Genomic DNA, 27812 nt, shown 5'->3' with positions numbered 1-27812 from the left:
GTGAACATAAATAAATCAAAGTGAGAATATGAACATCATAATTGTCTATATTTTTGTTGTTGTTGTACCATCAGTTTGCCATATAGTTTAGTTTAGTGTTTAGTTTTGCAAATCATTATCATCATCAATGTAATTAGCGTTTTTATTTACCATACATAGTAATGTACTATAAGTGTTAGTTGTAAAGTTGTTTTTTCTTTTCATTTCGTTTGTAATACTATACTAAAGTTTATTTATTTGTTTACGTGTATATGTTGTATATAGGTTTCCTTTATATACTATCTGAGCTATTATCACTTTCGCTAGCCGAAAATTCAATGGGTGGTGTTGCTGTTGTTGTCATAGTATTATTAGTTGGTGATGAAGAACGACCTCGGCAATAAACGATATTTTTGCTTTGGCATTTTTTATTATTATACTCAGGTACTTGTTGTTGCTGCTGTAGTAAAAGTTCATCATCGTCGTGTTCACGTCTCTGCTGTTCTTGTGTCATCACATTAAAATAATCACAAAATTCCAATAGATTTCTTAGAATATAAGTGGGTTTATGTTCATCATTTGCATTGTGCAGTAACTTTTCAATTTCATCTAAGGTTAGGGGTAACCAAAATGTAGCACCTAGACCAGCTAAGTTTCCACCTTTAATATCACTCTCCAGCTTGTCACCGACCATGCAACATTGTTTCGGTTGTACGTTTAAATATTTACATGTGGCATAGAATATATTTGGATTTGGTTTCTCCCATGGCAAATCGCCCGACACCAATAGGCAATCAAAATATTGCTGTACATCGAGTTGACGTACCTTCTCCCATTGGGCATTGGAGGGACCATTTGTTATTAGTGCCAGCATATAGTGTTTACGTAAATTCTGCAACAGATGTACATATTCCTGGGGTATGGCAAGATAACGATAACGCAAAGTCAACCATATTGGATAGATGGTATTGGCTAATTGTTTATATTTTGGTGGTAGCGCCTCGTGCCATAAATGTGTACGCCATATATCGAGCGATGTTTGACAATTATCGGGACAACGACGAAATGATTTCAGAAAATTCTGTGTGCTATAATTGGCCTCCTCTTTGGTGAAACCATATTGACGTTGCAGTATTTCGGAAACCTGAAAAGGGCAAGAAATAAGAAAATTATTGAAATTTTGTTTTAAAGACAACAGCAGGGGGAATCTTAATGTATCTGAGAATCGAAATATCCATATCTTCAACTTGCAGTCGAGGAGGTATTACAGTAGTACGGATATGAGAACATCATATATAAGAAAAATCTGGACTTAAGAACATTTTTCATCCATATAAGAAAATAGTTTATTATATTAAATACATTCATATAAGAAAAACACGCTTATAAGAACAAAATTCTCGATTTTTTTTTTTAATGTTCTTATATCCGTGGTCTACTGTATAAGTATTATAACCAGAACATTATACTCATATTTACATAGGAGACCAAAAATCTACTCAAGGAAGGGGAAACCAGAAGGTCTCTTGGAAGACCAAAGGTATTCTCATTGAAAAGCAGAAGGTTTTCACATAGAAGAGCAGAAGGTATTCCCTTAAAAGAGCAAAAAATTTTCTCATAAATTATATGAATTCTAAACTGTCCAAAGATGGAAACTACGATCACTATACAGCCCAATTCGTCGTTATAAAGACTCGTGGTCACTATACAGACCAATTGTTCTTAATATGGACCTGTGGTTTCTATACAGCCCAATTCGTCTTTTTAAAACCTGTGGTCTCTATACAGCCTGTGGTCTCTATACAGCCCAATTGGTCTTTATAAAGACCTGTGGTCTCTATACAGCCCAATTGGTCTTTATAAAGACCTGTGGTCTCTATACAGCCCAATTGGTCTTTATAAAGACCTGTGGTCTCTATACAGCCCAATTGGTCTTTATAAAGACCTGTGGTCTCTATACAGCCCAATTGGTCTTTATAAAGACCTGTGGTCTCTATACAGCCCAATTGGTCTTTATAAAGACCTGTGGTCTCTATACAGCCCAATTGGTCTTTATAAAGACCTGTGGTCTCTATACAGCCCAATTGGTCTTTATAAAGACCTGTGGTCTCTATACAGCCCAATTGGTCTTTATAAAGACCTGTGGTCTCTATACAGCCCAATTGGTCTTTATAAAGACCTGTGGTCTCTATACAGCCCAATTGGTCTTTATAAAGACCTGTGGTCTCTATACAGCCCAATTGGTCTTTATAAAGACCTGTGGTCTCTATACAGCCCAATTGGTCTTTATAAAGACCTGTGGTCTCTATACAGCCCAATTGGTCTTTATAAAGACCTGTGGTCTCTATACAGCCCAATTGGTCTTTATAAAGACCTGTGGTCTTCATACAGTCTTTATAAAGACCTGTAATCTTCATACAGCCCAATTGGTCTTTATAAAGACCTGTGGTCTCTATACAGCCCAATTGGTCTTTATAAAGACCTGTGGTCTCTATACAGCCCAATTGGTCTTTATAAAGACCTGTGGTCTCTATACAGCCCAATTGGTCTTTATAAAGACCTGTGGTCTCTATACAGCCCAATTGGTCTTTATAAAGACCTGTGGTCTCTATACAGCCCAATTGGTCTTTATAAAGACCTGTGGTCTCTATACAGCCCAATTGGTCTTTATAAAGACCTGTGGTCTCTATACAGCCCAATTGGTCTTTATAAAGACCTGTGGTCTCTATACAGCCCAATTGGTCTTTATAAAGACCTGTGGTCTCTATACAGCCCAATTGGTCTTTATAAAGACCTGTGGTCTCTATACAGCCCAATTGGTCTTTATAAAGACCTGTGGTCTCTATACAGCCCAATTGGTCTTTATAAAGACCTGTGGTCTCTATACAGCCCAATTGGTCTTTATAAAGACCTGTGGTCTCTATACAGCCCAATTGGTCTTTATAAAGACCTGTGGTCTCTATACAGCCCAATTGGTCTTTATAAAGACCTGTGGTCTCTATACAGCCCAATTGGTCTTTATAAAGACCTGTGGTCTCTATACAGCCCAATTGGTCTTTATAAAGACCTGTGGTCTCTATACAGCCCAATTGGTCTTTATAAAGACCTGTGGTCTCTATACAGCCCAATTGGTCTTTATAAAGACCTGTGGTCTCTATACAGCCCAATTGGTCTTTATAAAGACCTGTGGTCTCTATACAGCCCAATTGGTCTTTATAAAGACCTGTGGTCTCTATACAGCCCAATTGGTCTTTATAAAGACCTGTGGTCTCTATACAGCCCAATTGGTCTTTATAAAGACCTGTGGTCTCTATACAGCCCAATTGGTCTTTATAAAGACCTGTGGTCTCTATACAGCCCAATTGGTCTTTATAAAGACCTGTGGTCTCTATACAGCCCAATTGGTCTTTATAAAGACCTGTGGTCTCTATACAGCCCAATTGGTCTTTATAAAGACCTGTGGTCTCTATACAGCCCAATTGGTCTTTATAAAGACCTGTGGTCTCTATACAGCCCAATTGGTCTTTATAAAGACCTGTGGTCTCTATACAGCCCAATTGGTCTTTATAAAGACCTGTGGTCTCTATACAGCCCAATTGGTCTTTATAAAGACCTGTGGTCTCTATACAGCCCAATTGGTCTTTATAAAGACCTGTGGTCTCTATACAGCCCAATTGGTCTTTATAAAGACCTGTGGTTTCTATACAGCCCAATTGGTCTTTATAAAGACCTGTGGTCTCTATACAGCCCAATTGGTCTTTATAAAGACCTGTGGTCTCTATACAGCCCAATTGGTCTTTATAAAGACCTGTGGTCTCTATACAGCCCAATTGGTCTTTATAAAGACCTGTGGTCTCTATACAGCCCAATTGGTCTTTATAAAGACCTGTGGTCTCTATACAGCCCAATTGGTCTTTATAAAGACCTGTGGTCTCTATACAGCCCAATTGGTCTTTATAAAGACCTGTGGTCTCTATACAGCCCAATTGGTCTTTATAAAGACCTGTGGTCTCTATACAGCCCAATTGGTCTTTATAAAGACCTGTGGTCTCTATACAGCCCAATTGGTCTTTATAAAGACCTGTGGTCTCTATACAGCCCAATTGGTCTTTATAAAGACCTGTGGTCTCTATACAGCCCAATTGGTCTTTATAAAGACCTGTGGTCTCTATACAGCCCAATTGGTCTTTATAAAGACCTGTGGTCTCTATACAGCCCAATTGGTCTTTATAAAGACCTGTGGTCTCTATACAGCCCAATTGGTCTTTATAAAGACCTGTGGTCTCTATACAGCCCAATTGGTCTTTATAAAGACCTGTGGTCTCTATACAGCCCAATTGGTCTTTATAAAGACCTGTGGTCTCTATACAGCCCAATTGGTCTTTATAAAGACCTGTGGCCCAGTTGGACAATTGGTCCCAATTGGTCTTTATGTGAACCTCTGGTCTCTATACATGCTAATTGGTCTTTATAAAGACATGTGGTCACTATACCGCCCATTTGGTCTTTAGAAAGACCTTTGATCTCTGAAGACACCTGTCATCCTTAACATCTTAATTGATCTATACAATGTCTTGAGATGTCTATAAAGCGCAGTTGGTCTCTGAAAAACTTTTCATTAACCCTTTAAGACTTCAAGTTAAAATCGCTAGTTTTGAGGTAATTTGTGAATGCCCTTGTAAGTATGTTATTCGTGGATTAATGCAGGTAAAACATATAATTTGACTAATTCCGTTTAAGCCATACTAAATAGTTGTCAACTACAGTACAAAGAATAGAAGCGTCACCCCATAGCGATCATCGTTTTCAAGTTCATTGTTATCAACATGGGCAGGCGGCACTATCGCACCATTGGCATTTTTAATATTTTTTTTTCAAGTTAAATGCATCATCAGCATTTTATGGACAGTAAAGAACAACAACCGAAGAAGCCACAAAGTGAAATAACAATACAAATAAAAATAAAAATTCTTTTGCAGAAAAAAACTGGGGTTTTCTCACTACAATTATGACATTTGTTTGTTTTTTTTTTCATTCGCACATGTTGTAAATCCCCCCCTGCACGGAAATACAAATACACGAAGGTACCCCAGCACTCAAAACCCACATATAAACAATACATTTGCATGTGTAGCCCCCAGCCCATCAGTCCCCAGAACAAATTCATTCACTTTTGTCACTTCAGTGGAATTTTCCGTAATGATGACAACGGATGATGATGATTTTGTATTTAAGAATTACTTACTTCACGACAAGCTTTGCTATCTCCCGATCTCGTTGGTATTAAGGTATTGTCCAAATCAAAGAAAATTGCTTTTATTTCTGATAATTCATCGCAATGAATGCTGCTGCTATCGTTGCTGCTGGCATTTGTTAGCAGTTGATTAGTTGCGGCCATGAGTTGTTGCCAAAAACAAATTAACTTTATGTATGTATATATTTAAATAAACAAAAAATGTTTTTTTTTTTTGCAATTCAAAATTTATTTACACTTTCTATTTCTTGTTATGTTATGTAAAAACTAAATATATATTTTTTCCTATTTCACTAAAATTAATACAATGCGCGCGGTGTGCGAAGTGGAGCAGTGAAGAAATGAGAATGAAAATAGAAATTATGAAAAATACAATTAATAACCAGTCAGCTGGCAGGTGTTGGAGAGAGAGAGCGAGTGAGGAACAAGCACATGGAGATAGTGAGAGAGAAAGTTTGTATAAAACAGCGTTGCCAGAAGAGGGATTTTTCACAAACAGGGATAAAATAACTTTCAGTTTATAAATTAATCGATTTTTATATCGATTTCGATATACCGGAAGTATATAAAAGACTATTTGCAGTTCGTCCTCGGACGGCTCACAAGAAAGACGTAAAAAAATTTTAAATGAGTACTACACGCCCACGGGCTTAAAAATAGATTTTTACAAAATGGCGGTTGTTAAGCGTTCGCTTAACTAACACGTGTGTTTTTAAATACGGATAACCTATAAATTACGAGTCGTTCAACAAAATCCAAACAGCTGCGCATGAAATTTTTAATTTTCGTAAATTTAATAGCAAAAGAAGATGCTTTTCGCTACTATGTGACTCCTTCACAGTAGAAGAGTTCACTGATACACAAGGCTTAGAAGTCTGAACATTGTGGTCAAATTCTTAAAGAAGATCGAAGTCAACCTGCAAAACACAAACCACCATCTATGGATAAAGTCAAATTCGTAGCAAAGCTACATACGGATACATGGCACTAAACCTTCTATCCCTATAGAAAGTGGGCCAACCAAAATAATATATAAAAAAAAAAAAAAAAAAAAAAAAGACTATTTGTATTCATAAATTGGTCTTAATAAAGACCTGTCTATACAGACCAATTGGTCTATATAAAGATTTGTGATCTCTATACAGACCAATTTGTCTTTTTAAAGACCTGTGGTCTCTATACAGCCCTATTGGTCTTTATAAAGACCTGTGAACTCTATGCAGCCCAATTGGTCTTTATAAAGACCTGTGGTCTCTATAAAGACCTGTGGACTCTATACAGACCAATACAGAAACCAAGGTTTATATACTAATAACAAGCCATAATGTCGGGTTGTACATTTTTTTATATCAAAGACAATTTTTAAAGTGAACAACGTCAAACAAAAGCTTGCGAAAACTAGACATTCGTCTTAAAATGTACGTCTTACATTAAGATGCACCAATCGATAACACATTGTCACATCGATAACTGTACAATTGTTGTTTTTCCACCAGACAGCAATGTCAACAAAAAAAGAACGCACATTAAAATGTAAGTAAATAAAGTTAATAATAAACAATTACAAAAGGATACTAATAATTAATCCTATTTCAGATTCCATGATCAAGGACGAAGAACAGGATGATGGTGGGCTGTTATCTTTGGAGAAATTAGATAGAGCTTCGCCCGATTTGTGGCCAGAAAAAAGTAAGTTGAGGTAACAATTAGGAAACTGCGGTTTCATGCCCTTCTAAGTACTTAATTATTAACCGGGCTTTGTTCAGTATACATTTAAAACATTTTGACAGTTTTCAAAATATACCGTTGAACGTAAAATCGAAATCCATTTATTTTCCAAGTTCCAGGAATAACCGATTTCATTGCTATGAGTGATACACCAATACGTACACCAGCTCCAGAATGGTCTCGTGGTCTATCACAGGAGGATACGACGGCAATGTTGCGTGAGTATTTCGGAAAATGTATTGTTTTATATTTTCTATAATTAATTTTTCGATTTTAGAACTCAGCACATTGTCACCCAACGCCTTGATAATGGAAATAAAGAAAATCTATGACGAGGCCTATCAACTGGGCGTTAGTGAAGCTAAAGAAATGACCCGTGGCAAATATTTAGGAATATTCAATAATGCAAAAAAGAAAAATTAAGATGACACCTAACTATATATATAATGAGTATTGCAATAAGTAATTTCGTATAAATAGGTTTTTTATATAAATAAATGATGAAATTAAAACAATTGTACGGGCATGTGTATGACAAACTAGGAATGCATATTTTCTCCTAACATCAGTAGAAGAAAATGTGCAGTAAATAATTTAGAAAACCGAAATGCAAAATTAAAGTCCCCTGGAAATTCCGTCATTTTTAAAATCCTGGCAATTGGACGAAACCATTGTATGAGCCACTTACAATACCAAACATCCTCGGAAGAGTCAAATTTCAATGCTATGTATTGAGAGCTCTATCATGATTTCAGCTGCAGAGGGACTTGGTTATATAGAATTTTATTCTGATTACGACTATATTTTAAAGTGACGACCGGCAAATATTTTAAGGTCAATATTTTATAAAGAGTTTTTGTAACCTCGGAAATACAAAAAAAAGAATGATTCGGTGCAAAAACTATGGGCATTAATGTTAACGGTATAAAGAAGTATATTTGAGGTACCCAGCTAACAATTTTTTAAGGACTCTGATATCAGAATATTTTTCGTGTTTTCTGATCTTTTTTTTCCGAATTTTACAAGAATTGTCTTTCAAATTCGGGTCGATTTCCCTCAGAAAATCTAAATTTCCCTCAATATTCATCAGTAAATAATCTAGAAATTCTAATATTTTTTCCGAATTCAATCCTAATTTCTTTCCGATTTCTAAGAAATTTAGCATCAGAATCGGTAATTTGTTCAGAGATTCGGACCGAATTTAGAAGAAATATTTGCTGGGTACGTATTTCACGTGAATCCGACAGTTCTTTATAATCTAAAATGTATACAAAATTATTGTTAGATTAGTGTACATTCATAGAAGGTTTTTTGTAAAAAGGATCGGGGGTAAAAGTGAAAAGGGCTATGAAACATAAGAATACAATATCTTGTCTTTGAGCACCCTATCAACAATGTTATGAGTAATATTTTTGAGAACATTTTGAGGTTAAAAAGCTCTCTTGTGGTAGATTGATTAATGTTAATGAAAATTATAAGGGACCCGAGGTAGTGTTTTAAAAAATATTCCTCATTTGATTTGACTAAAAACATGATAACTCAAAAATAAACTTCAATAGACCTACAAAATCCCGCCATAATTCAAAAACTTAGCCTATAGCAAATATTTTCTTCTGGGTTCTTAATATAGTAACCAAAGGGGTTTCATCTCCACAAGGAATTTTTCCAACCCCAAAATCTTGTTGCATAGTGTTATTAAATTTTTCATTTCGAAAAGGTTTCGTTAAATTATCGAAATATATCGATAACTTTGTCGATTTCACTAATGAAAATCGATTTCAATTTGTTTTGTTTTGATTCTTGGTATGTGTCATATTTGTTTGTTCTCTATATTCATAAACAATTTGTTTGACTGGATATTTCTTTGAAATACCTATAAAATTTTCTGTCAAAAAATGAAAACAAATAATTGACATTTTGTGACGCTAGCCGCTAACTCTTTCGTTTGGTTTTAACGCCAGCGAAAAAGTATGCCGCTGACTCCTGACTCTATGGTTGCGTTTAGACTCTAATGCGGGTCAGGCAAATCACCTCACCCGTGCTCTCCTTGAGAGTAATTTCAGTGTAAAAAAAGAACAAAATAGCTCTCTGCCTGTTTCTGGTTTAATGCTTAATATTTTTCCAGTGTTTGTTTTTCTACGTCGACGGAATACAAAGAGGGAGGAGCAGAAGCAAGAGTTTTCAAAGCGAGAACATATCTCATATTGTTTTCTTGTTTACTACCAAGGATGAACTTAATTCAATTAATCGAAGCGGTGAAAAAAGAGCCAAATATTTATAAAAATCTACATGTTGACGATGTGGAATATCAAAAAGAATGGGAAACTATAGCCAGTAAATTTTGCGTGACAACAGATGAGGCCCAGGACTGTTGGAACCGAATGCTCTATGAATATATGGAATATTTAAAGGGCAATGATGATTTTGAATTGGCCAAATATATGGACTTTTTGCAGCCATATCTTTTTACAATGATGTAAGGTTAATCTCCAGAAAAAAATCAACAAATTCAAGTTGTATTCAATAAATATTGTCTGTTCATTTTACAGTGATGACGATTCCATTGACGAGGAAGAACTGGGCAATATTTTAAAAGACGATGCGGTGGTAATTGTTGAAGATAACTCAAATGAAATTGAAAATACAGACGTTGAAAATTTATTAGAAGCCCACAAAGTACAAGCACCAGAACCACAAGAAAAATGTGTTCATCCAACAACAATGCCTCTGTCGTCCAGTACAAAAATGGAAACAGTTCCAGCCGAACAAAAATCACAAATACCCAAAGAACCTGCCATAGTTAAGTCTATTGCTGGCGCTGAGAAGATTGCAGTAGAAAACCCCCCAACCCCTTCTCCAGTTGCGGAAAACAAAACTTCTTCCACACAAAATGATCCATCTTTTACAAATCTATCATCAATGGAGCTAATATTTTTGGGTTATGCTAAACAATTGCAAAAAATGCCTTTAGCCTTACAGTTGAAAACAAAACGTAAAATTGCCGATATTATGGATGAAGCTGAACTTCTAATGATGGAAGGATTATAGAAAATAAGATGACAAACTATGTAAAGAGATATTAAAAAAATATTAAATATATAAGGGAAAGAAAGTTAACCCAATTTTTGTATGTTAGATATTTATAAGAATATAAAAAATAACTAAATTTTTAAGAATTTTGTTTCAGTAATTTTTTGAATCAGAAAACTGCAGGGGGCTATTAAAGTTCTCGAGACTATTAAGCGTGATTTTTTTCCCAAGGACCAAACATTGCGTGGATTTTTTAAAGAATATTTTTTTTTTTAATGACCAAAAAAGGCGAGAATTTTTTAAAGTATAGTTTTTTTTTATGAAATAACAAGGCATGGATTTTTTAGAGAATAGTTTCTTAAGAAATAACAAGGCGTGAATTTTTAAAGAATAGTTTTTTTAAGAAATAACAAGGAGTGGGTTTTTTGAGAATCGTTTTTTAAGAAATAACAAAGCATGGATTTTTTAGAGAATAATTTTTTAAGAAATAACAAGGCGTGGATTTGTTAAAGAATAGTTTATTAAGAAATAACAAGGCGTGGATTTTTTAAAGAATATTTTTTCAAGGATCAAACAAAGCGTGGATGTTTTAAAGAATAATTATTTAAGGGCCAAACAAGGCGTGGACTTTTTAAAGAATATTTTTTCAAGGATCAAACAAAGCGTGGATGTTTTAAAGAATAATTATTTAAGGGCCAAACAAGGCGTGGACTTTTTAAAGAATAGTTCTTCAAGGACCAAACAAGGCGTAGACTTTTTAAAGAATAGTTCTTCAGGACCAAAGAAGGCGTAGACTTTTTAAAGAATAGTTCTTCAAGGACCAAACAAGGCGTAGACTTTTTAAAGAATATTTTTTCAAGGACTAAACAAAGCGTGGATTTGTTAAAGAATAGTTTATTAAGAAATAACAAGGCGTGGATTTTTTAAAGAATATTTTTTTTCAATGACCAAAAAAAGGCGTGAATTTTTTAAAGTATAGTTTTTTAAGAAATAACGAGGCATGGATTTTTTAGAGAATAGTTTCTTAAGAAATAACAAGGCAAGGATTTTTTAGAGAATAGTTTTTTAAGAAATAACAAGGCGTGGACTTTTAAAGAATAGTCTATTAATCTATGACCAAAAAAGGCGTGAATTTTTTAAAGTATAGTTTTTTTAAGAAATAACAAGGCGTAGACTTTTAAAGAATAGTTCTTCAAGGACCAAACAAGGCGTAAACTTTTTAAAGAATAGTTCTTCAAGGACCAGACAGGCGTAGACTTTTTAAAGAATAGTTCTTCAAGAACGAAATCACCAATATTTATTCTCCAAAAAAATAAATAAATTCAATGATCTGAAAAATCTCAAAATTTAAACAACATCTTCCATTGTATGTATTTACTTGTACATTTATTATATTTTATTATTGTATGTATATTTATTTACTTATTTATTATATTTCTTTGGCAATATTTCATATTTCTTTGTTGTTTGTATTTTTATTTTTAATAATAGATTTAAAGCTAACAATTTCGTTAACAATACCTTTTTTTGTTTTATAAACCAAATCATTCCCTTTAAATATGTCCAAAAATCAAAATTATTGGACCCATTGTTGTGTTGCAGCCATAGTTGTTAGTTAGTAGTTAACATGCAAAGTGTGTGTTTATATATACATAATAAGACAGTGCTACAAATTTCGATATTATAATGTAATTTTAAATTCTTTAACGTCGGGTGAGCATATTGTTTTATTCCGATCATCCAATAACATTAGTATGATTTTGAAATTTGTTAATCATTTTAAAAGAATAAATCTTTATTTTAAAAAGAAAAATAAGCATTTTACAATTTCTTGCTTTAATTTTGATATGTATTCGAATAATAAAGGGATACAGTTAAATCTGAAAAAAATATCTCAATTTCCTTCGAAATAAGTAATATTTGTTTAATTTGTAATATCTTTTTTTGTATTTTTCATAATTCCATATATACTATTTATTATCTCCCAATATGTTATTTAAAACTAAATTTTGTTTAATTTATAACTCCAATATTTCTTATTTTCGCTTAATTTATTTATCTAATTTGTTGTGACTAATTTTTCTCTAATAAATTTTGGTTGTAGCACCGTGTTTAATTTGTAGATTGTTTTTGTTTTGTTATAATATCAATAATTATATATTTCATATTTTCTTATTATTTTCTAATTTAAATAATTATCTATTAAATTATGTATCCAAATTAAAAACCAAAAATAGTCTATGTTTTTTTTAATCTTACAAATATGGCAACATGTTGGTAGCTTAAAATAAAAAAGTATACACATTTTTACCTAATTTTCAATTTTTATATATTTTTTAAAATAAGTAGTGCCCATTTTAATAGCTTAAAATGTTATAATATCATAGAAATGTTACGAGACAATTTTAGTTTATTTTCTGTTGGAAATAAATTTGAAACAGTAAACGAAGAATTTTCAAAAAAATCCAATAAAGAAACCGATTTTTTGATGGATTACAGGCAAAGCCAATTTAATAGGTCTACTGGACTTTAATCAAAATCGGCGATTGTGATTAAAATATATTCTCATTGATATTTCTGTTCGATTTTGTATCTGAATTGAAAAGTTTCTAATAAAACATCAGAAAATATTCTAGAGTTCTGCAGAAAAATGTTTAATAAATTATTAGGCATTCTAATAGAACGACAGTTAGAATTCAAAGAAAAATATTTTTTTTCGAAACCAAAAGTCAAAATCAAATTACAGCCAAATAGCTCGGAAAATGTGTCCAAAAATTCAAATAGGTGCTATATGTAAATATGGACCCTGTAACATTTACTCAGATAGAATTTGCAAAGAGCAAATACGGGAACTCCTCGTTTGCAAAAGGTAAGCGAATAACGTGTCCAACCGAAAGGACTGTTAAACGGAATATACATTAGAACTTTTTACCGGCTTAACCTACTACGTAACCTACGAAGTCCGGTTAAATGTAAACGTACTATTATTTTGGGTCCTTGTCGTTTAAAATACTTATTCGCGGAAAAATGTTAATATAGTTTCATGTTAGCCTATTTGTCTGTAACTTGGTATTTCGTTTTCTCAGACGATAAAAACAAACTGTGTGTTAGAATACTTACAGTTAAAGGGTAAGAAGACCCCCATCTAGTAGTGGGGTTAAAAAATGTTCAAATGTTCATTAATAACTTAATTTTTTCTTATCTCATAAAGTAACAACAAATTTCTCCGTGAAACCGAGCGCTTTAAAATATTAATTTAATAAAAATGACTCAATTACAAAAACAAATGGTGTTCGAATTAAAAATCCTCTAATAATATAAATAATATATGTGGATTACCTTAAATAAAATATCAGAAAATATAAAACCTAAAAGACTTCCTCAAATAATAAACCATACAAAATTTAATATAAGAAAATGTTCAAATATAAAAATAAATTTAAAATCAGAATTCTAAACGAAGATGAGCTATTTTCAAATAAAAAGAATTCCAATTCCCAATACCAAATCTCTGTACACTTGTGTCATCAACATAAATATTAAAAAAGCCAATGCCCTCAAGAATTGAAAATACGGTATGGCAAAAAAACATACGAACGAATTGTCAATTAAACTAATGACCTTACAGTTGCATGGGCCAATCACACACACACTCATACACATTTGCATACTTAGATTTTTGTTATGTTGCAATTTTTTTACACTTCCGTTTTCCTATTAGTTTTCATTCACAATTTTCATCTTTTTTAATTTTCCACAATTCGTCTCTCTCTCTTAATCCATTATAAACATACTCTTAATATCTACAACTATATCACCATCATCTCTTAAACTTGACCCACATATGGGACAGCAACATATATAATATTCAATAATTCTCCTTGCCCTTCATCCGCCTTTCTGGGTAACCGCCCTATCCTACTCACGCCATTGCATATTGAAACGCTGTTCGAAAGTTGTACGATTATAAATACCAATATCGGCTAATTTATCCAAATCGGTACAATAGGACAGACGTCTGATGTCCGACATGGCATTATCGAATTTCTTCTTCCATATATCCCAATCGGAGGCATTCATCTGGGACAACAACTGTGGACTGGGTATATCCAACGAGGCTATAAGACGATCAAATGCCTCCGCAACGGGACCGACAGACAGATTAGCCCAATAGTCTTCGGGGAAACGACGATTTTGACAAAACGGTGCTGGATGTCGTAGAATACAGGCGGACATTAGTATTTCGAAACGTTCAGCTGGTTCGTAGAAACGTTTGGTGCGCGTCTTCTCCACGAAATCAATGAGACGAAAGAATGGTGTATACTTTTGTAAATGCATTAACGGTTCACGATGCGTCCAAACATATTCACCGCCAGCACTGGCAACAACGGGAACACCACCAGTTGCTGGTCGCAAACAATTTGTTTCTTCAGTCATTATGTTTCGATGTCCTCCTTGTATTCGTATTTGGTTAACAACGATTGGATTCAGTTTACAACAATTGGCAGCAGCAAAAACAAAAATATTCAAGGTTATTGTGGTTTAATGTAATTTTTGTTGTTGTTATTTTCTTGATGATTTTCCGTGAGTATGTGTGTTCCTTTGTTCCTACTACTATGCATAGGCCAAGGTTAGGTCAGGTGGTTGGTTGGTAGCTGGCTGGCTGTTTGGTTGGTCTTTTTTAGAATTTGAATTTCTTTTTCCCTTGTTGTTACACTTTTTAACAAAAAATACGGTTTATTAAATATATTTAACTTTTATAACACTTTTATTAAAATAGGGGTTCCTTTTTTCTAAAAATTATGTTTATTTTTATTTAAATTTTTATTGTTGTTGTTGTTCTACTAAAGCTTTACAATTGGCCTAAAGCTTCCTTTCACTTTCACATTCTAACTAACAATGATGTTGATTGCAAAGGAGGTTCTGCTTGTTGCCTGTCTGGCTGCTTGCCTTCGTTGGATGCAATACACAAAAGAAGGCATAGCATTATGAGACCCTTTTTCCAACCCCATCCATCCCTCCCCTCCCACACTATAGGGTGTGTGTTTTTGTCATGTGAATGCATTTTGTAATCATATGTCTGTAAGAGAATGCATGCGTAACGAACGCGAATCTCATTCTCTTTCATTTGCTTTAGTAAATTTAACGGGTTTTTTACGGTCAGTACAGTGTCAAGTACAATTTACTTCCTCAGTGTTTTTATGGGTAAATGAACACACTTGACAAATATGTAATTTTTGGTTTGGCGTTGCCATAAGTTGGCCTTTAATTATATGAAAGTCTCTGGAGGATTTTATTAGTAGGTGATAATAACTTATAAAAGATTACACATTAAATAAAGGATTACACATTAAAAGGTAATAGGCATTTTTAATAAAAGTCGAAGTAACCTTCAATTCGGAGATCATAAAGTTTTATAATAGAAGATCAAAAAATCGTAAAAATATGAGCATAAAATCTTTAAAAACATATTCGAATAGTAAATAAAACAGAAGATAAAACAGATTCCCCAATAGAAACTAATAAAATTTTTCGACTTGTAATTAAGGACCCCTTTTTAGGTAGATTCAAAAGTTTTCTTTTTATTATAATAGTAGAAGTCTTCTTAAAATAATTACCAAAATATCTTCCCATAGAAGTTCTTAAAATAATTAAAAATATTTCCCGGAATCGTTAACGCAGTGGGTTTCAATTGTCAATTCCTTTACATATATATCAAATAAATCCTAATAAAGAAGGTTAACCGGTAAAAAGTTCTAATGTATATGCCGTTTAAAATCGGAAAATGTTGTAATAAAAGTAGTCTAGAAGTTCAGAAAGTTGTCTCATAGCCAAACTATTTACTTTAAAAATATTTCTTTAATATAATGAAATATTTTTAAAGTAATAATTTTTGGTGAGAAGAAGAATTAGCCTATTGGAACCTTAAATGTCAAATTACATCCAATTCTGTTGGAAAAACGTGCCAAAAATTACCAAAATACCGAATATTTGGGTGTACCATTATATGGGGACTATACCAAAACGTAGACCGATATATGACATTTTTAACACCAAACTTCCTAGGAAAAATAAAAATCGATGTGTAAAGGTTAGGTTAGGGATGTACGGTTGCTAGTAACAACCGTTCACTTGGAGACTATTGTCCATTGTGATCATTCTTGATACCTGAAAAGAAAAGGGGGAATGAAGAGAGAGTGGAGGAGAAAATAGTAGGATATGGAGAGCCTAGAGATGGTTTTTTAGTCATGCCAGATTTTTTATTAGATTAGATTATCAATTTCATATCTTTCAATCACTCAGCGATGGACATCTACAGAGGATATGTTCAATTGTTCCTAGCTCTTCTTCGTCCTCATATAGACGACAGTAATCCTCTCCGATGGAGTCATTTCGAAGTGAGAGATCTAATATTGCAGAGACTTGTTATGATCTCCACAATGATTTTGATATCTCTCTTATGATGTGAAAACAACGAGCCCCCCGCGCCCCACCTCTGACTAAGTCGCTGTCCGCATGACATCTATATAAAACCAAAATTTTGTTGTGAGTCAGAATTCCAGTTGTTTTCAAAGATATTATGGCTGATTTAATGGATAGGAGGACATGTTCGGGACCGCATTGTTAAGCATAAATCAAGTAAATTTCAAAAATAATTTTGGAGTCTGACTTCAAATGCTTTTCGGTTTCTCTCTTATGGTATCAGGAACAATCAGATTTTTGGGAGATATCTTAGCGAAGATATATCTCGCATATAGTTTATAGTCAATATTTCCAAGAGCTGAACAATGGGTATTGATAATTCCGCCAGCAAGGGTTTTAAGCTCTTAAACACACAAAAAAACATACAAAAATTTTCCAAGTTATTCTTATTATAAAATCTATTTTATTCAATATTTATTTTACATTTATCTGTAAGCAAAACATGTAATAAACAAAAAATCTTAATGTATCCTCTGTATTAAATATTCATAATAAAAAAGGGAATGTAATTAAATCTACGAAAAGCAAGCAAGACGTTCATCGAATTTTGAACGGTGTTCATTTTTTAGAAAACGTTTCATACCGCGTAGCAAATACATTGAACTGGGTTTTGCCAATATACGAAATAATAGATCCAATAGAGCGTCTATGTTGCTATCACGTTTGTAGGAAACCAAGGCGGCGGTAAAGGCACTGAAATCTGGAGGAGCCAAAATGCCACGAAGCTAAGGAAATGAAAAAAAAAAATTAAATGGACTTTCAATGTGCAAACAATTTCTTTAAAATGCTTACCACTTTTAAAAATTCCAATCTATCCTCTGGTGCCTTCTTATTATCTTCCGTAATACTGGAGGATGTGGTGGTGGTGTTGTTATTGGAAACTTGGGGCTTTTTAGCAAATGCAAATGAATTGAGTTTGGCAGTGGCTGAGTTTGACAATTGGGTGGTTATCGATTGGGTATTATCTACAAGTTTGTATTTTTTCTTTTTACTTAATTCCATTTGAGATGATGATGTACCACTCGAGGAGGAGGAGGAAAATAATTGACTACTCGTTGGACTACGTTCACGTTTGTGGATTTTTACTAAATTATCCTTGCCACTAGATCCGGATGAGGACGAATTAAAATCTATGGCTTTTACATCGGAATCAAGACGACTCATGAAATCCATGGCACTGGGTAATTTGCCAGTATTTGACCGACCAGCGGCCCGGGCATAATCATTTGGTGACCACGATTCTATTGAATTTGTTTTCTCAACTTTACTGTATGGGGGAGAAAAAGTAATGCAATAAAAATTAAGTAAAAAAATAGATAAAAATCCATTAAAAATAAAAATAAATATTTTGAAAAATAAACTACCTACATGGCTTGATTATGAGCTGTTTGAAAACGATTTTTGGCCGCAAGTATGTCTTTGGGATCGGCAAATAATTTGCTACGCACACTCTCCCCTACCTCATCACAACTGTCGTGGACCAATGTTTCCACTGAACGCTCTTTTGGCTTGGGCATCTGAAAAAACACCCAAAAATATTATTACAATCGGATTTCTATTTCCAATTGTATTTACCCACCGTTTTATCAGCATTTTTAAAGAAATCTCTTAATTCCTTAATGACCGGTCCAAAGGCCGTATTGATTTTTTGACTACCCAAAATATCTCTTATCCACTTGGATAATTGCTGTACCTGAGATTGTTGTTGAAATCTTGCATCACACAACAGGATTGCACCATAATCATTGCGATGACGTATTACACGACCAATGGCCTGATTTACAGCTCGGGTGGCATCCAAGGAGTACCACGCCTGACCGGTAAGTAACTAGAAATTGAAAGTATAATTTTTTAATATTTATTTAATATGGAAATTACTTTTAGGGTCTACCTCATTTTCCTTTGTACGATTCTCTTCCAAATACTTTTTCTTCAATATCACTTTGGGATCTTTTAGCGGCGGAAATGGCAGACCCGTAATAATTACAGCACGACCATTACGATCGGCAAAATCTAAACCCTCAGATACCTTACCACGACAAACGGCCATAAAACAGGCACCCTTTGAATCTTTTATACTTTGATAGAATTGTTCCATGGTGCTAACAAAATCCTCTTTACCGCGCGGTTCGACAAAAATCGGTTTGTGCCTTGAAATATCTGACCACACACCAGATGCTTGCCATGAATTAACACATTGATTTAGTAGAGGATAGGAGGGAAAGAACACCAATAAACCATCGGGTACGAGGCGAGCAACATTTACAATTGTCGAGCCCAAGGAACTGATATATTTTGGATTATCTCTGGAAAACGAAAATAAAATATTAGTAGAGAAATTAGTTCTCATATTAAATTTCAAAGACAGACAGTGAAAATAATCATGATCATTTCTTTATCATGAGCTCCTAAAAAGTCTTATTCTACTCTAAAAAATATAAAATGTACCTATTTTGATAATTGGAGATTAACGGCTCACGATCTGGACCAGAACCAATTATTTTGACATACACCTGAGATGCGGATACAATATGAGGATTTTCCAAGCGTTGAGCAATGGGTATGGATAATTCCGCTATCAACGGTTTCAGGGGAGCCAATGTACCACTGGTTAGAATTACACTACGTACATTCGTGTTCAATAATTGTTCCATTCTACAACAAAAAATATTAGAATTTTTTACTATAAAAAATATGAAAATATGTCGAACTTACCCAAAACCCGGATTAAAACACCAATAATTAATTATTTTACCCGCTTTACTGGTGGTAGTTGTATTACCCTTGGAAAGCCAACCCGATTGATTGGCATTGGCCTTGGTATTGAATTTCTTTTCTTCTTCGATTTGTACATGGACTTTAAAGCTACGATAAATCTTGTCTATGGCATCCTCCTTATTGAAAAATACAATGGTCAGGAGATCACTTAATTTTTGATAACTACCACCCTTGCGTGTCATACTGTTCTGTGATGCCACCGTCATAAATTGTATTAATTTGTCCAGAAGAGCAACAATCGCCTTTGAGGAGCCATAGGTGATCTGCAAGAACAAAAAAGAAATTTCTTTATTAAACACAGTCGAAATGATTGATGACGTCACTGTATTACGCGATATATCGTTTAAAATAGCGGTATTTCATTTCGCTTATAACTTGCGACCAATATCGTCGATCCCTTGACCGTCGCTTAGGTCAAGGTCCGGTGGCAATATTTTGAAATATTTCATGATTCATTTTTTTTTTAGAAATAGATTCTCAAAACCATTTCCGACCAAACCTTAAACTTATCATATTTCTTAACTTACATTTGCCCTGCCCAAAAGATCAAAAATATACGAGGCCGGAAATGTGGCACCATCTTGGCTATTCTCCACCACAACATCGTCAATTGCCTTTTCCAATTCCAAAAGCATTTCCTTAAGCAATGCCAAATCGTCCAGGGTGAAATCTTTTGGTTCATCACCACCATCGATCATCTCACCCTCACTCATTGCCTTCATAATATGCGTGGTATCCTCAATAGCCAATGCCACATCGGATGACCTTATATTCACTGATGCCGATTCTTCACATATCTTTTCAATATTATGCGCCTCATCCAATATACAAATTGTATTGTTCAATTCAATTTTATTAGCTTTCCTCGCCGATGGGTCCAACAAATAGTTGTAGGGCATAAATACAATATCAGCATCATCCACCAATTCTTTGGAGGCATAGTAGGGACACATTTTCAATTTCTGTCCCACCTTAACTAAATCTTCAATATCCATAATTGATGGGCCACGAAAATCCGGATCATCTTTGCGTGACTCAACACGACTGTGGAATGAACATGTTCTTGTCTGGACACGCAATTTACACATTTGTATTTTATTGGCATTACCCATTTCCCGCATTACCTCGGGGTGAATACACAACTGATCACGGGAACCCAATACCACAGCTCGCATAAAGGAATACGATGTTCTCTTTAATTCCTGCATAGCCTGTGTTAGCTGAGAGTGAGTACGTGATGCATAGATAATTTTTGGCAAACCCCAGTTACTTTTGCCCTTTGAGCGCGCCATCATTTCAAAATGTTCGCCCAACATTGGATTATCCTTAAAATCCGACTGTGAAGGATTTGCCTTTACCATCTGATTTTTCATTTCTTCTTTGCGTTGATGTAGCCAGGCCAAGGAGGAACAGAGTAGACTCAAGGTTTTACCAGTTCCAGTGGGTGATTCCAGGACACCGTTGGTAGCATCTCGCAGGCATATAATTACTTTTTCCATATAGGCCCGTTGTACTTCATAGGGTTCGAATGGGAAATTCACCGGTATACCGGCAATTATTGTTTCGGGCATTTTTTACTATCTTTTTTTTAAATTATTTATTTAAAAATAACAAAATAACTAAATCCGCTGCCACTTAAAACAATGTATAGGAATGTATTGTGAAAATACAATCACGTTGTGGTAAGTCTCTAATGAAAACGTGTGTCACAATAGGTGAACATGAAAACAATAAATACCCCTATAAAATACAACAAAAATTCCAATATGTGGCCCAGTTTAGTACTACACACAGATGGTTCGCCCTGTAAATGTAAAGTTGGTGTATTTGCAGTTATAAAATTTGCGAATTTTAATATTTTACTCACGTCTACATAAAGGATTCCCCAATAATTCCATTCGCAAACTGATTGTAAACAAACAACAGCTGATTTGATTTTGCACAACATTTTTGGCGCCAAAAAAATATAAACAAAGTTAAAGGTGTTAAAGGTATTGGCAGATGGGACACAAAGAAATAAACCACTGCCACAAGAAGAGGTATTCAGTCGGCCAGAGGATTCCGGAGATATCAAAATGAGCAAATCAAATAAAATGTTTGCCGATAAGGCCTTTGAATTGGTCAAGGAAATGCAAAGGTCTTCACAAACCATTCCACCATTTGATGTAAGTTTTACATATTTACAGAGTGATAATATACAATTAGTATAACATTTATATTCAATGTTAATGCTTAACAGGACGATGGTGTACGTCAAGTGCTAGAGGAAATAAAGGCCATTTTCGAGGAAAATTGTGCCCAGGCGTAAGTATAAAATATATGCCCTCACAACCCATTCAACACTGAAAACTAATTCTTATCTCGTTCCATTAATAATTACAGTGCCAATTATTCAACATCCGGCGATCGTACACTATGGCCACTGCTAAATTTTCGTCATGCTGCCCTGCAACGTAACAAAAGATGTCTGCTAGCCTATTTGCAACAACGTTTACAGCGTATTAAAGCATTACGTTGGGAATTCGGACCCATTATACCCGGTGACATTAAATTAAATCTTTGTGAACCCGAAGTTACATTTTTCAACAAATATTCCAAATCTTTAGCATCATATATGCGTTCGATTGGTGATGGTCAAGGTATCGATTTAACTGGGGATTTACGTCCTCCCAAGTCCCTATATATTGAAGTACGTTGTGTTGAAGATTTTGGTAAATTTGAATTGGAAGATGGTGAGGTGATATATTTGAAAAAGAACAGTCAACATTATTTGCCACGTTCTCAAGTTGAGACCTTAGTAAGGCAGGGTATTTTACAGCATATTGTTTAAGTTAATATATTAACAAATTATGTATTAGGGTATTTTAATTATTCTTAATAAGTAGAATTTATTGTGGTCAATATGTTGGCTATTTTGTAGTTTTTAATTTGCGAAATATACAGTTGAAAAATAGTTGTTCTTTATTTGTTAATTGTTCCCTAGACGACCCATCGGTCTAGGAATAACTATAGATATAAACTGTTAACGATGATGTGCTTATGAGGAAGTATTCTGTTGATATTTATAAAAATTATAAGGGGTTGTATCAAAACAATGTGGAATGGAATATGAAGAATTTGTTGGGTTTTGAGACTTGGTATGTTTTACGTGATGTTGATGTCAACATGTTCATTCTTTCGAGAATTCATGTATACGGTCACACTTAAGGCTTACGAATTTCTTTAAACCAAATACAAAATGTGTATAATTTTAAAGCTTATGAAAATGCATTTACTTTGTGTGAAAATACATTTCCATAAAGGGTTTATTCTAAAACATTTGAGAGATACAGTCAAAAAACTGGGTTCTGGACCCCATTTTTTAAACTATCTAAGAGTCGAGCTTGGGTCTATTACACCTGACCTGATGAAGTTGTTATCTCAAACCGTTAGGAGTTATAGTCAAAAATCTGGGTATCGGGCCCCGATTTTGGCTGTATCTCAAAGTATTTTCATAAGCTTTAAACTGATACCCATATTGTATTAATTGGATCCGTAGAACCCGTACCCAATCCGTCCTTAAAAAAAAATCCCCCTCTGGAAAAATTTCGAAAAAATCTGATAGTTTTTACTAAACTAGAGTTAAGCCGAAAAAAATCGTTCTACTAAAAATGATTAATATATCTACACTTTTTAGGATAGTCCACCTTATTTGGCGATTAAGGGCAGGTTTTTAATATAATCGTCTCTAATTCGTTTTTCTTTAAGAGCCAAATCTTCCTACCAACAATTTGCAATGGCATAGTCCGCCATATATAATGGTCCCGAACGAGTGTGGATATATTAAATGTCCAACACATGATTACGTTTTTATACGATTAAAACGGCATTTACATAGAACTTTTTACTGGGTTAACCCATGGTATAATTAATACAAGAGTTCCGTTCCAGAAACGAAAGAATCTACTAATTTTACATGTTTTGCAACTTTTTACTCGAAAACCGTTCCTGAACCCACAAAATTGGTAAAACATTGAACAAAATTTTAGAGAACACAAAACAAAATGCGGTTCTCATTGTAAACTTTTTACTCGAAAAATTTGTCCGAGTAAAAATTCTCAATTTTCTGACTAATAATACGATAACGAATTTTTCTTTATGATATCGAAGAAAATAGTAAAATCGAGATTCTTGCAGTACGGGAACAGACCAATAGTCTAACATACTTTTAAAACATGCATATTTCAATTATATAGTCATTAAGATTTATGATATAATCATTAAGATTTAATTATAATATGGAGTAGTATAATTTGCAATTTAATTAAAATTAGCCTTTCAATTGCATTTTTTGAAATAAATAAATAAAACAGGAATGCCAACTTCTAATTAACATTTGAGGTATGTTGATTTTGAAGAATTTTCATCTAATTTTGGCATATTTACTAGATTTGCGTTTCCTCTGTACTCTGAGAGCGATTTTGAAAGGATTCCCTTTTACTACGCGTTAACGCACTCAAAAAGTTAAAATACATTTAAGTCCGAAGCGTAACGCACAGCCACTTCAAGCGTTAATGGTATCGTTTCCTTGTGGTTCTTCCAATTCCGATAACACACAACGCGACGGATGGCTCAACGCGAACATCCTTCTTAGCGGTTCGCATGTTCGTCATTTATCAGGTAACTACGAAAATATTCATATTTGTTGGACAGTCAGTATTCGTTAAAAAAAGCTCCCACTACAAAGTGACAGTGTGTACACCGCTTTAATAATTACATTTTTACAGCTGATCAGAACAGCTGTTAAAAATTTTATAAAAATAATTGTATGAAATTATTATTTTGTCCCCGTACTGCAAGAATCTATTAAATTTTTACTATATTTCATGGTACAATAATACAAGGTAGGGCAGCTTGAGGTGAATAACACAAAAAAAAAACAACTATGCACGTGTGGCTTCTTCTGCCAAAAATAATATAAATATACGCAACAAGTGTTCGTGTTTATTTGACATTTTTCAACACAAAACTAAAAACGCGAAAAATGAATGAAAGGTTATGATTTCTTCCCAAAATCCAGTAGGGAATACCATCAAATGTTTGTTTCATCCATAACAAAGTAATTACTTCCAAAAGAACATTTTAAAAACATAATTTTCATTTCAATTAAATGTGAATATATTTCAATTTATTTTGAATTTATTTGACATAGTATTCAAAACATTACACACACATATACAAAATATGTATTTGGATTTGATGGAACAAGCCACCTTGAGAAAAAATTGTAATCAGTTGGTAGCTGTGTCCTACCTTGTAATAATTATACCATGCTATATTTTTCGATATCATAGAGGAAAATTTGTTATCGTAGTAAAAAAATTACATTCTTGCAGCTTTTGGAACAGACCATATGAGTTCTTAAGGTGGATATAGTTATGACATAACCATAAAGTTATATCAATCAGCTGATCGAACCAATCCTATGGAACTCATTGTCCCGTACTGGAAGAATCTCTCAATTATTTTCTTCGATATTATAAATGAAAAACTGGTATCGTAGTAAAAAAATTAGATTATCGTTGTACGTGAACCGACAGATCAGCTGATTGATATGACCTTATGGCGATGTCATAACTAATATTCGAGTTCCTTTCATCAAAAATGGTTAAAATTATAGCAATGGGGAAATCGATCTAAGAACGCCTAATTTCTTGACGTGTGGAATTCCGCAAGTAAACAATTACATCGTTATAAGTTATAAATTACATGAAATTATGAAAGTGAACTTCGACTACAGGGCTAGGATAAAACATTTTAAAATATTTAATATTTACTTATACTCAGACTCCAGAAAAATTGGCCAACTCCATATGCCCATCCAGCCCAGACTTACAAATGTCAAAATTTTAAAAATCCTGTTTTCCCCAACCCCATTTAAAAAGCAAAATATTAAAAATGTAGATTCTTGCAGTATAGCAACAGCTGTATGTTTACTAGACATTCTGCTTAATTATATTATTATTGTTATTTTTATATTCATTTTAATAAAATATGTTTATTTTAAATAATAACCCCAACCGTTGTCACTTACTTCCCTGCCTTTTTTGGATCGATTTCATTGACAGCCAACAATTGTCAGACTATAGAACAGCTGATACCCCATGAACGACGTATACAATCAGCTTCATTGACGGTGTGTGTGCTAGGCTAGCAGACAAAACTGCCATTGCATGGCTTGTTTGACAGTTCGTTTCTTACGTTTGGATGAGAAGGTCGATTTCGATTGGTGAAGAAGAAATAAAAAGTGGAAAATACAAGAAAAAAAAGTAATCGTCGCTAACTAAACAACAACGGAGGCAGCAAAAAGAAAGAAAAAAGATTTTTTTGTTTTAAAAATAACAAAAGAGAGAAGTGAGAAAGAAGTGTGTGGTGTTCAATCAGCAACAACGAGACCGTTGACGGAGAGCGTCGCTCGCCACTGCAGCCGAAGAAACGCACACACAGAATTTTTACTCGGGAAACAAAAACAAATAAGAGAAAATTTTTGTGTGTTCTCGCCGCCGCCGCGCTGTGCTGCGCGATTAGTGATAAATTGTTGTTGTAAGCAAGCAGTATAAGATGTTTGTTGTTTTTTTAATATTGTATTTTTTTGTTGCTTTTTTGAAATATTTTTTTCTGTGAGCAAATAAGTTGTGAGTGAGCGAAGCTAGCGAGTGTAGTTTTTAAAGTAGATGACGACGTTGTGTGTGATGTTGGTTGTTGCTTGTATTGTTTTTATTGTTGTTGAATGGATGGTTGGGCAGTTGGTTGTTGTCGTCGGTACGTCGTTTTGACGGGCAAGAATGAGCACAGCAAAATGATGAGACACAACCAACCTGAGTGAGTGAGTGCTGTGTGAAGTGTGTGCGTGTTGTTGTTGTTACTTTTGAATTGCTAAAATCAAATATCCCACAACAACGACAGCAGCAACAACCAACCAACAGTACATTGAATAGTGAGTGTTGGAGCATTGCATTTTTTGTGATTGAAGAAGAAGAAAAGGAAAACAAAAGCAAAGCAATTCAACAACGACGACAAATCCCATATAGAATAAGCACAATAAAAACAACAACAACATTAGCGGGTTTACTCGAGTGAGCAACTAAACTTAATGCGCTGAGAGGTGATTGTGTTCCTGTGTGTGTGTGTGCGTGAAAAAGAATTTAAGTAAATTTGCTTTTCATAATTACTGGTACAACTCCTCCTCGCTCTCTTCACCATAATTGGGGAGCAGCGAGCACAACAACGTAACGCAACTCAAGTCAACGCAAAATTGAAAACGCAGGCAGCAGTTAGCAAAAGCAAATACGTTTTTGACGTTGATGTTCGTTCAGTCGTGTTCCTACGTTCAATTGTTCGTTGGCGCCGCGGTGAGGTGTATGTACGCGGTATGTTGTTTGTGTTTGATTAAACGCACTGTGTTGTGCCGTCCACTCCAAGGAAGATCTTGTAATCTATTGTGTTGTTGTTGTTGGATCCAGCGGTAACAGCAGTCAGCCTGATTGTGGGGTTATTTGCGGTGGTGACAGATGCTAATGATTTGTTGTTGGGCTTTAATGCACTCCGGTGAAGTGTTTTGCATTCGTATTGATCAATGCACGTTCTTTGGGATGCAATGTTAACTGTGCGTTGTTGGGTACAACAGGGTAGGCTAAAAAAGCTCATATCAATTTGGAAGTGGTGGCCGGCCACATGTTGTGTTATCCATGCAACTGCAAATGATTGCTGCTATTTTTACGATTTGCGGTTAATTTCAAAATAATGGAATAAAGACTCAAAATATTCAATTACAAAATAATACAAATTTCCTACGCTTTTGTCAAAATCTCGTGATCCATTTTTTTGCATTTTCTATCCCCTTATTGGCGGCATTGTTACCTCTAAAATAATAAACATTTAATTTACTATGGCACACATACCACCGACCACATTTAGCCGGTGGTGGTGGCGGTGCTGATGGCCTCAAACGTTTCAATTCAACACCATTCACACAACCAACCAACAACCCACCCACCCACACCACCTGCCAGCGAATTTATTGCATATTTTCGAATTTTATTTGTTTGTTTACATATTTCAATTTCGCTTTTCAAAAAAGCCAAAAAAAAAAAACACAAATAAAAAACTAACGGTGCATTTATAGGACATTTTGATTCGGATTCTTAAAATAGTCTTTTGTTTTTTTCTTTCGATTCGCTTGTTGTTGTTTCACTTTCGTTGTCATCGGCGGTTTGTGGGCCAGAGATGTCAAAATAAATGAACGCTTCGCTCCGTTCTATGACATTCTTCTCTTTATCAGCTAACAAAAAAATACATTTTTGTTATTTCGCTAACAGAGAAGATATTCAAATTTATTTGTTATTCATTGAATTCATTTTTTTGTTGTTTCGCTGATGTTGAACAGGAACAACGACAACAACGCAGCGACAAATGTACTCTTAATTTTTGAGTGCTACAGCATTGTGTTGCGTTGAGTGTGTTTGTGCTATTTTTTGTTGTTGTTGTTTTCTCACAGCAATGAAATTGTTTAACCTTGCTA

General features: G+C 34.2%; 6 protein-coding genes across 7 annotated transcripts in view; 3 read left to right on the top strand and 3 right to left on the bottom strand.

The window, feature by feature from the left end:
• The window catches only part of LOC133326072 (heat shock protein beta-1), a 117978-nt gene that overhangs the window by 38540 nt on the left and 51626 nt on the right, over window positions 1–27812 (top strand). The gene's annotated exons all lie outside the window — the stretch shown is intronic.
• Window positions 272–5377, bottom strand: LOC133326068 (N-acylneuraminate-9-phosphatase). The gene is made up of 2 exons (XM_061534744.1): window positions 5225–5377; window positions 272–1123 (listed from the first exon to the last, which is right to left on the bottom strand). The coding sequence occupies exons 1-2, from the start codon at window positions 5375–5377 to the stop codon at window positions 272–274; spliced, it is 1005 nt and encodes a 334-aa protein (XP_061390728.1).
• Window positions 6736–7390, top strand: LOC133326077 (protein lin-52 homolog). The gene is made up of 4 exons (XM_061534753.1): window positions 6736–6766; window positions 6830–6922; window positions 7075–7179; window positions 7239–7390. Exons 1-4 carry the CDS (start codon window positions 6736–6738, stop codon window positions 7382–7384), a joined length of 375 nt encoding a protein of 124 aa, XP_061390737.1. The 3' UTR covers window positions 7385–7390.
• Window positions 13758–14430, bottom strand: LOC133326078 (uncharacterized). The gene has a single exon (XM_061534755.1). It carries the CDS (start codon window positions 14426–14428, stop codon window positions 13910–13912), a length of 519 nt encoding a protein of 172 aa, XP_061390739.1. The 5' UTR covers window positions 14429–14430; the 3' UTR covers window positions 13758–13909.
• On the bottom strand, window positions 16990–20823 carry LOC133326075 (regulator of telomere elongation helicase 1 homolog). Its single transcript, XM_061534751.1, has 8 exons — window positions 19780–20823; window positions 19190–19515; window positions 18923–19129; window positions 18366–18780; window positions 18054–18302; window positions 17843–17991; window positions 17267–17741; window positions 16990–17199 (listed from the first exon to the last, which is right to left on the bottom strand). Exons 1-8 carry the CDS (start codon window positions 20821–20823, stop codon window positions 16990–16992), a joined length of 3075 nt encoding a protein of 1024 aa, XP_061390735.1.
• Window positions 21326–22082, top strand: LOC133326079 (DNA replication complex GINS protein PSF1-like). Its single transcript, XM_061534756.1, has 3 exons — window positions 21326–21417; window positions 21492–21556; window positions 21635–22082. The coding sequence occupies exons 1-3, from the start codon at window positions 21328–21330 to the stop codon at window positions 22080–22082; spliced, it is 603 nt and encodes a 200-aa protein (XP_061390740.1). The 5' UTR covers window positions 21326–21327.

The sequence above is a fragment of the Musca vetustissima genome, unplaced genomic scaffold (genome assembly GCF_032173495.1).
Source record: "Musca vetustissima isolate MV318-11 ecotype Yass unplaced genomic scaffold, APGP_CSIRO_Mvet_v1 utg13556, whole genome shotgun sequence".
NCBI lineage: Eukaryota > Metazoa > Arthropoda > Insecta > Diptera > Muscidae > Musca > Musca vetustissima.
The sequence above is the reverse complement of the archived record's forward strand: the minus strand, read 5'-3'. Positions and strand labels throughout refer to the sequence as shown.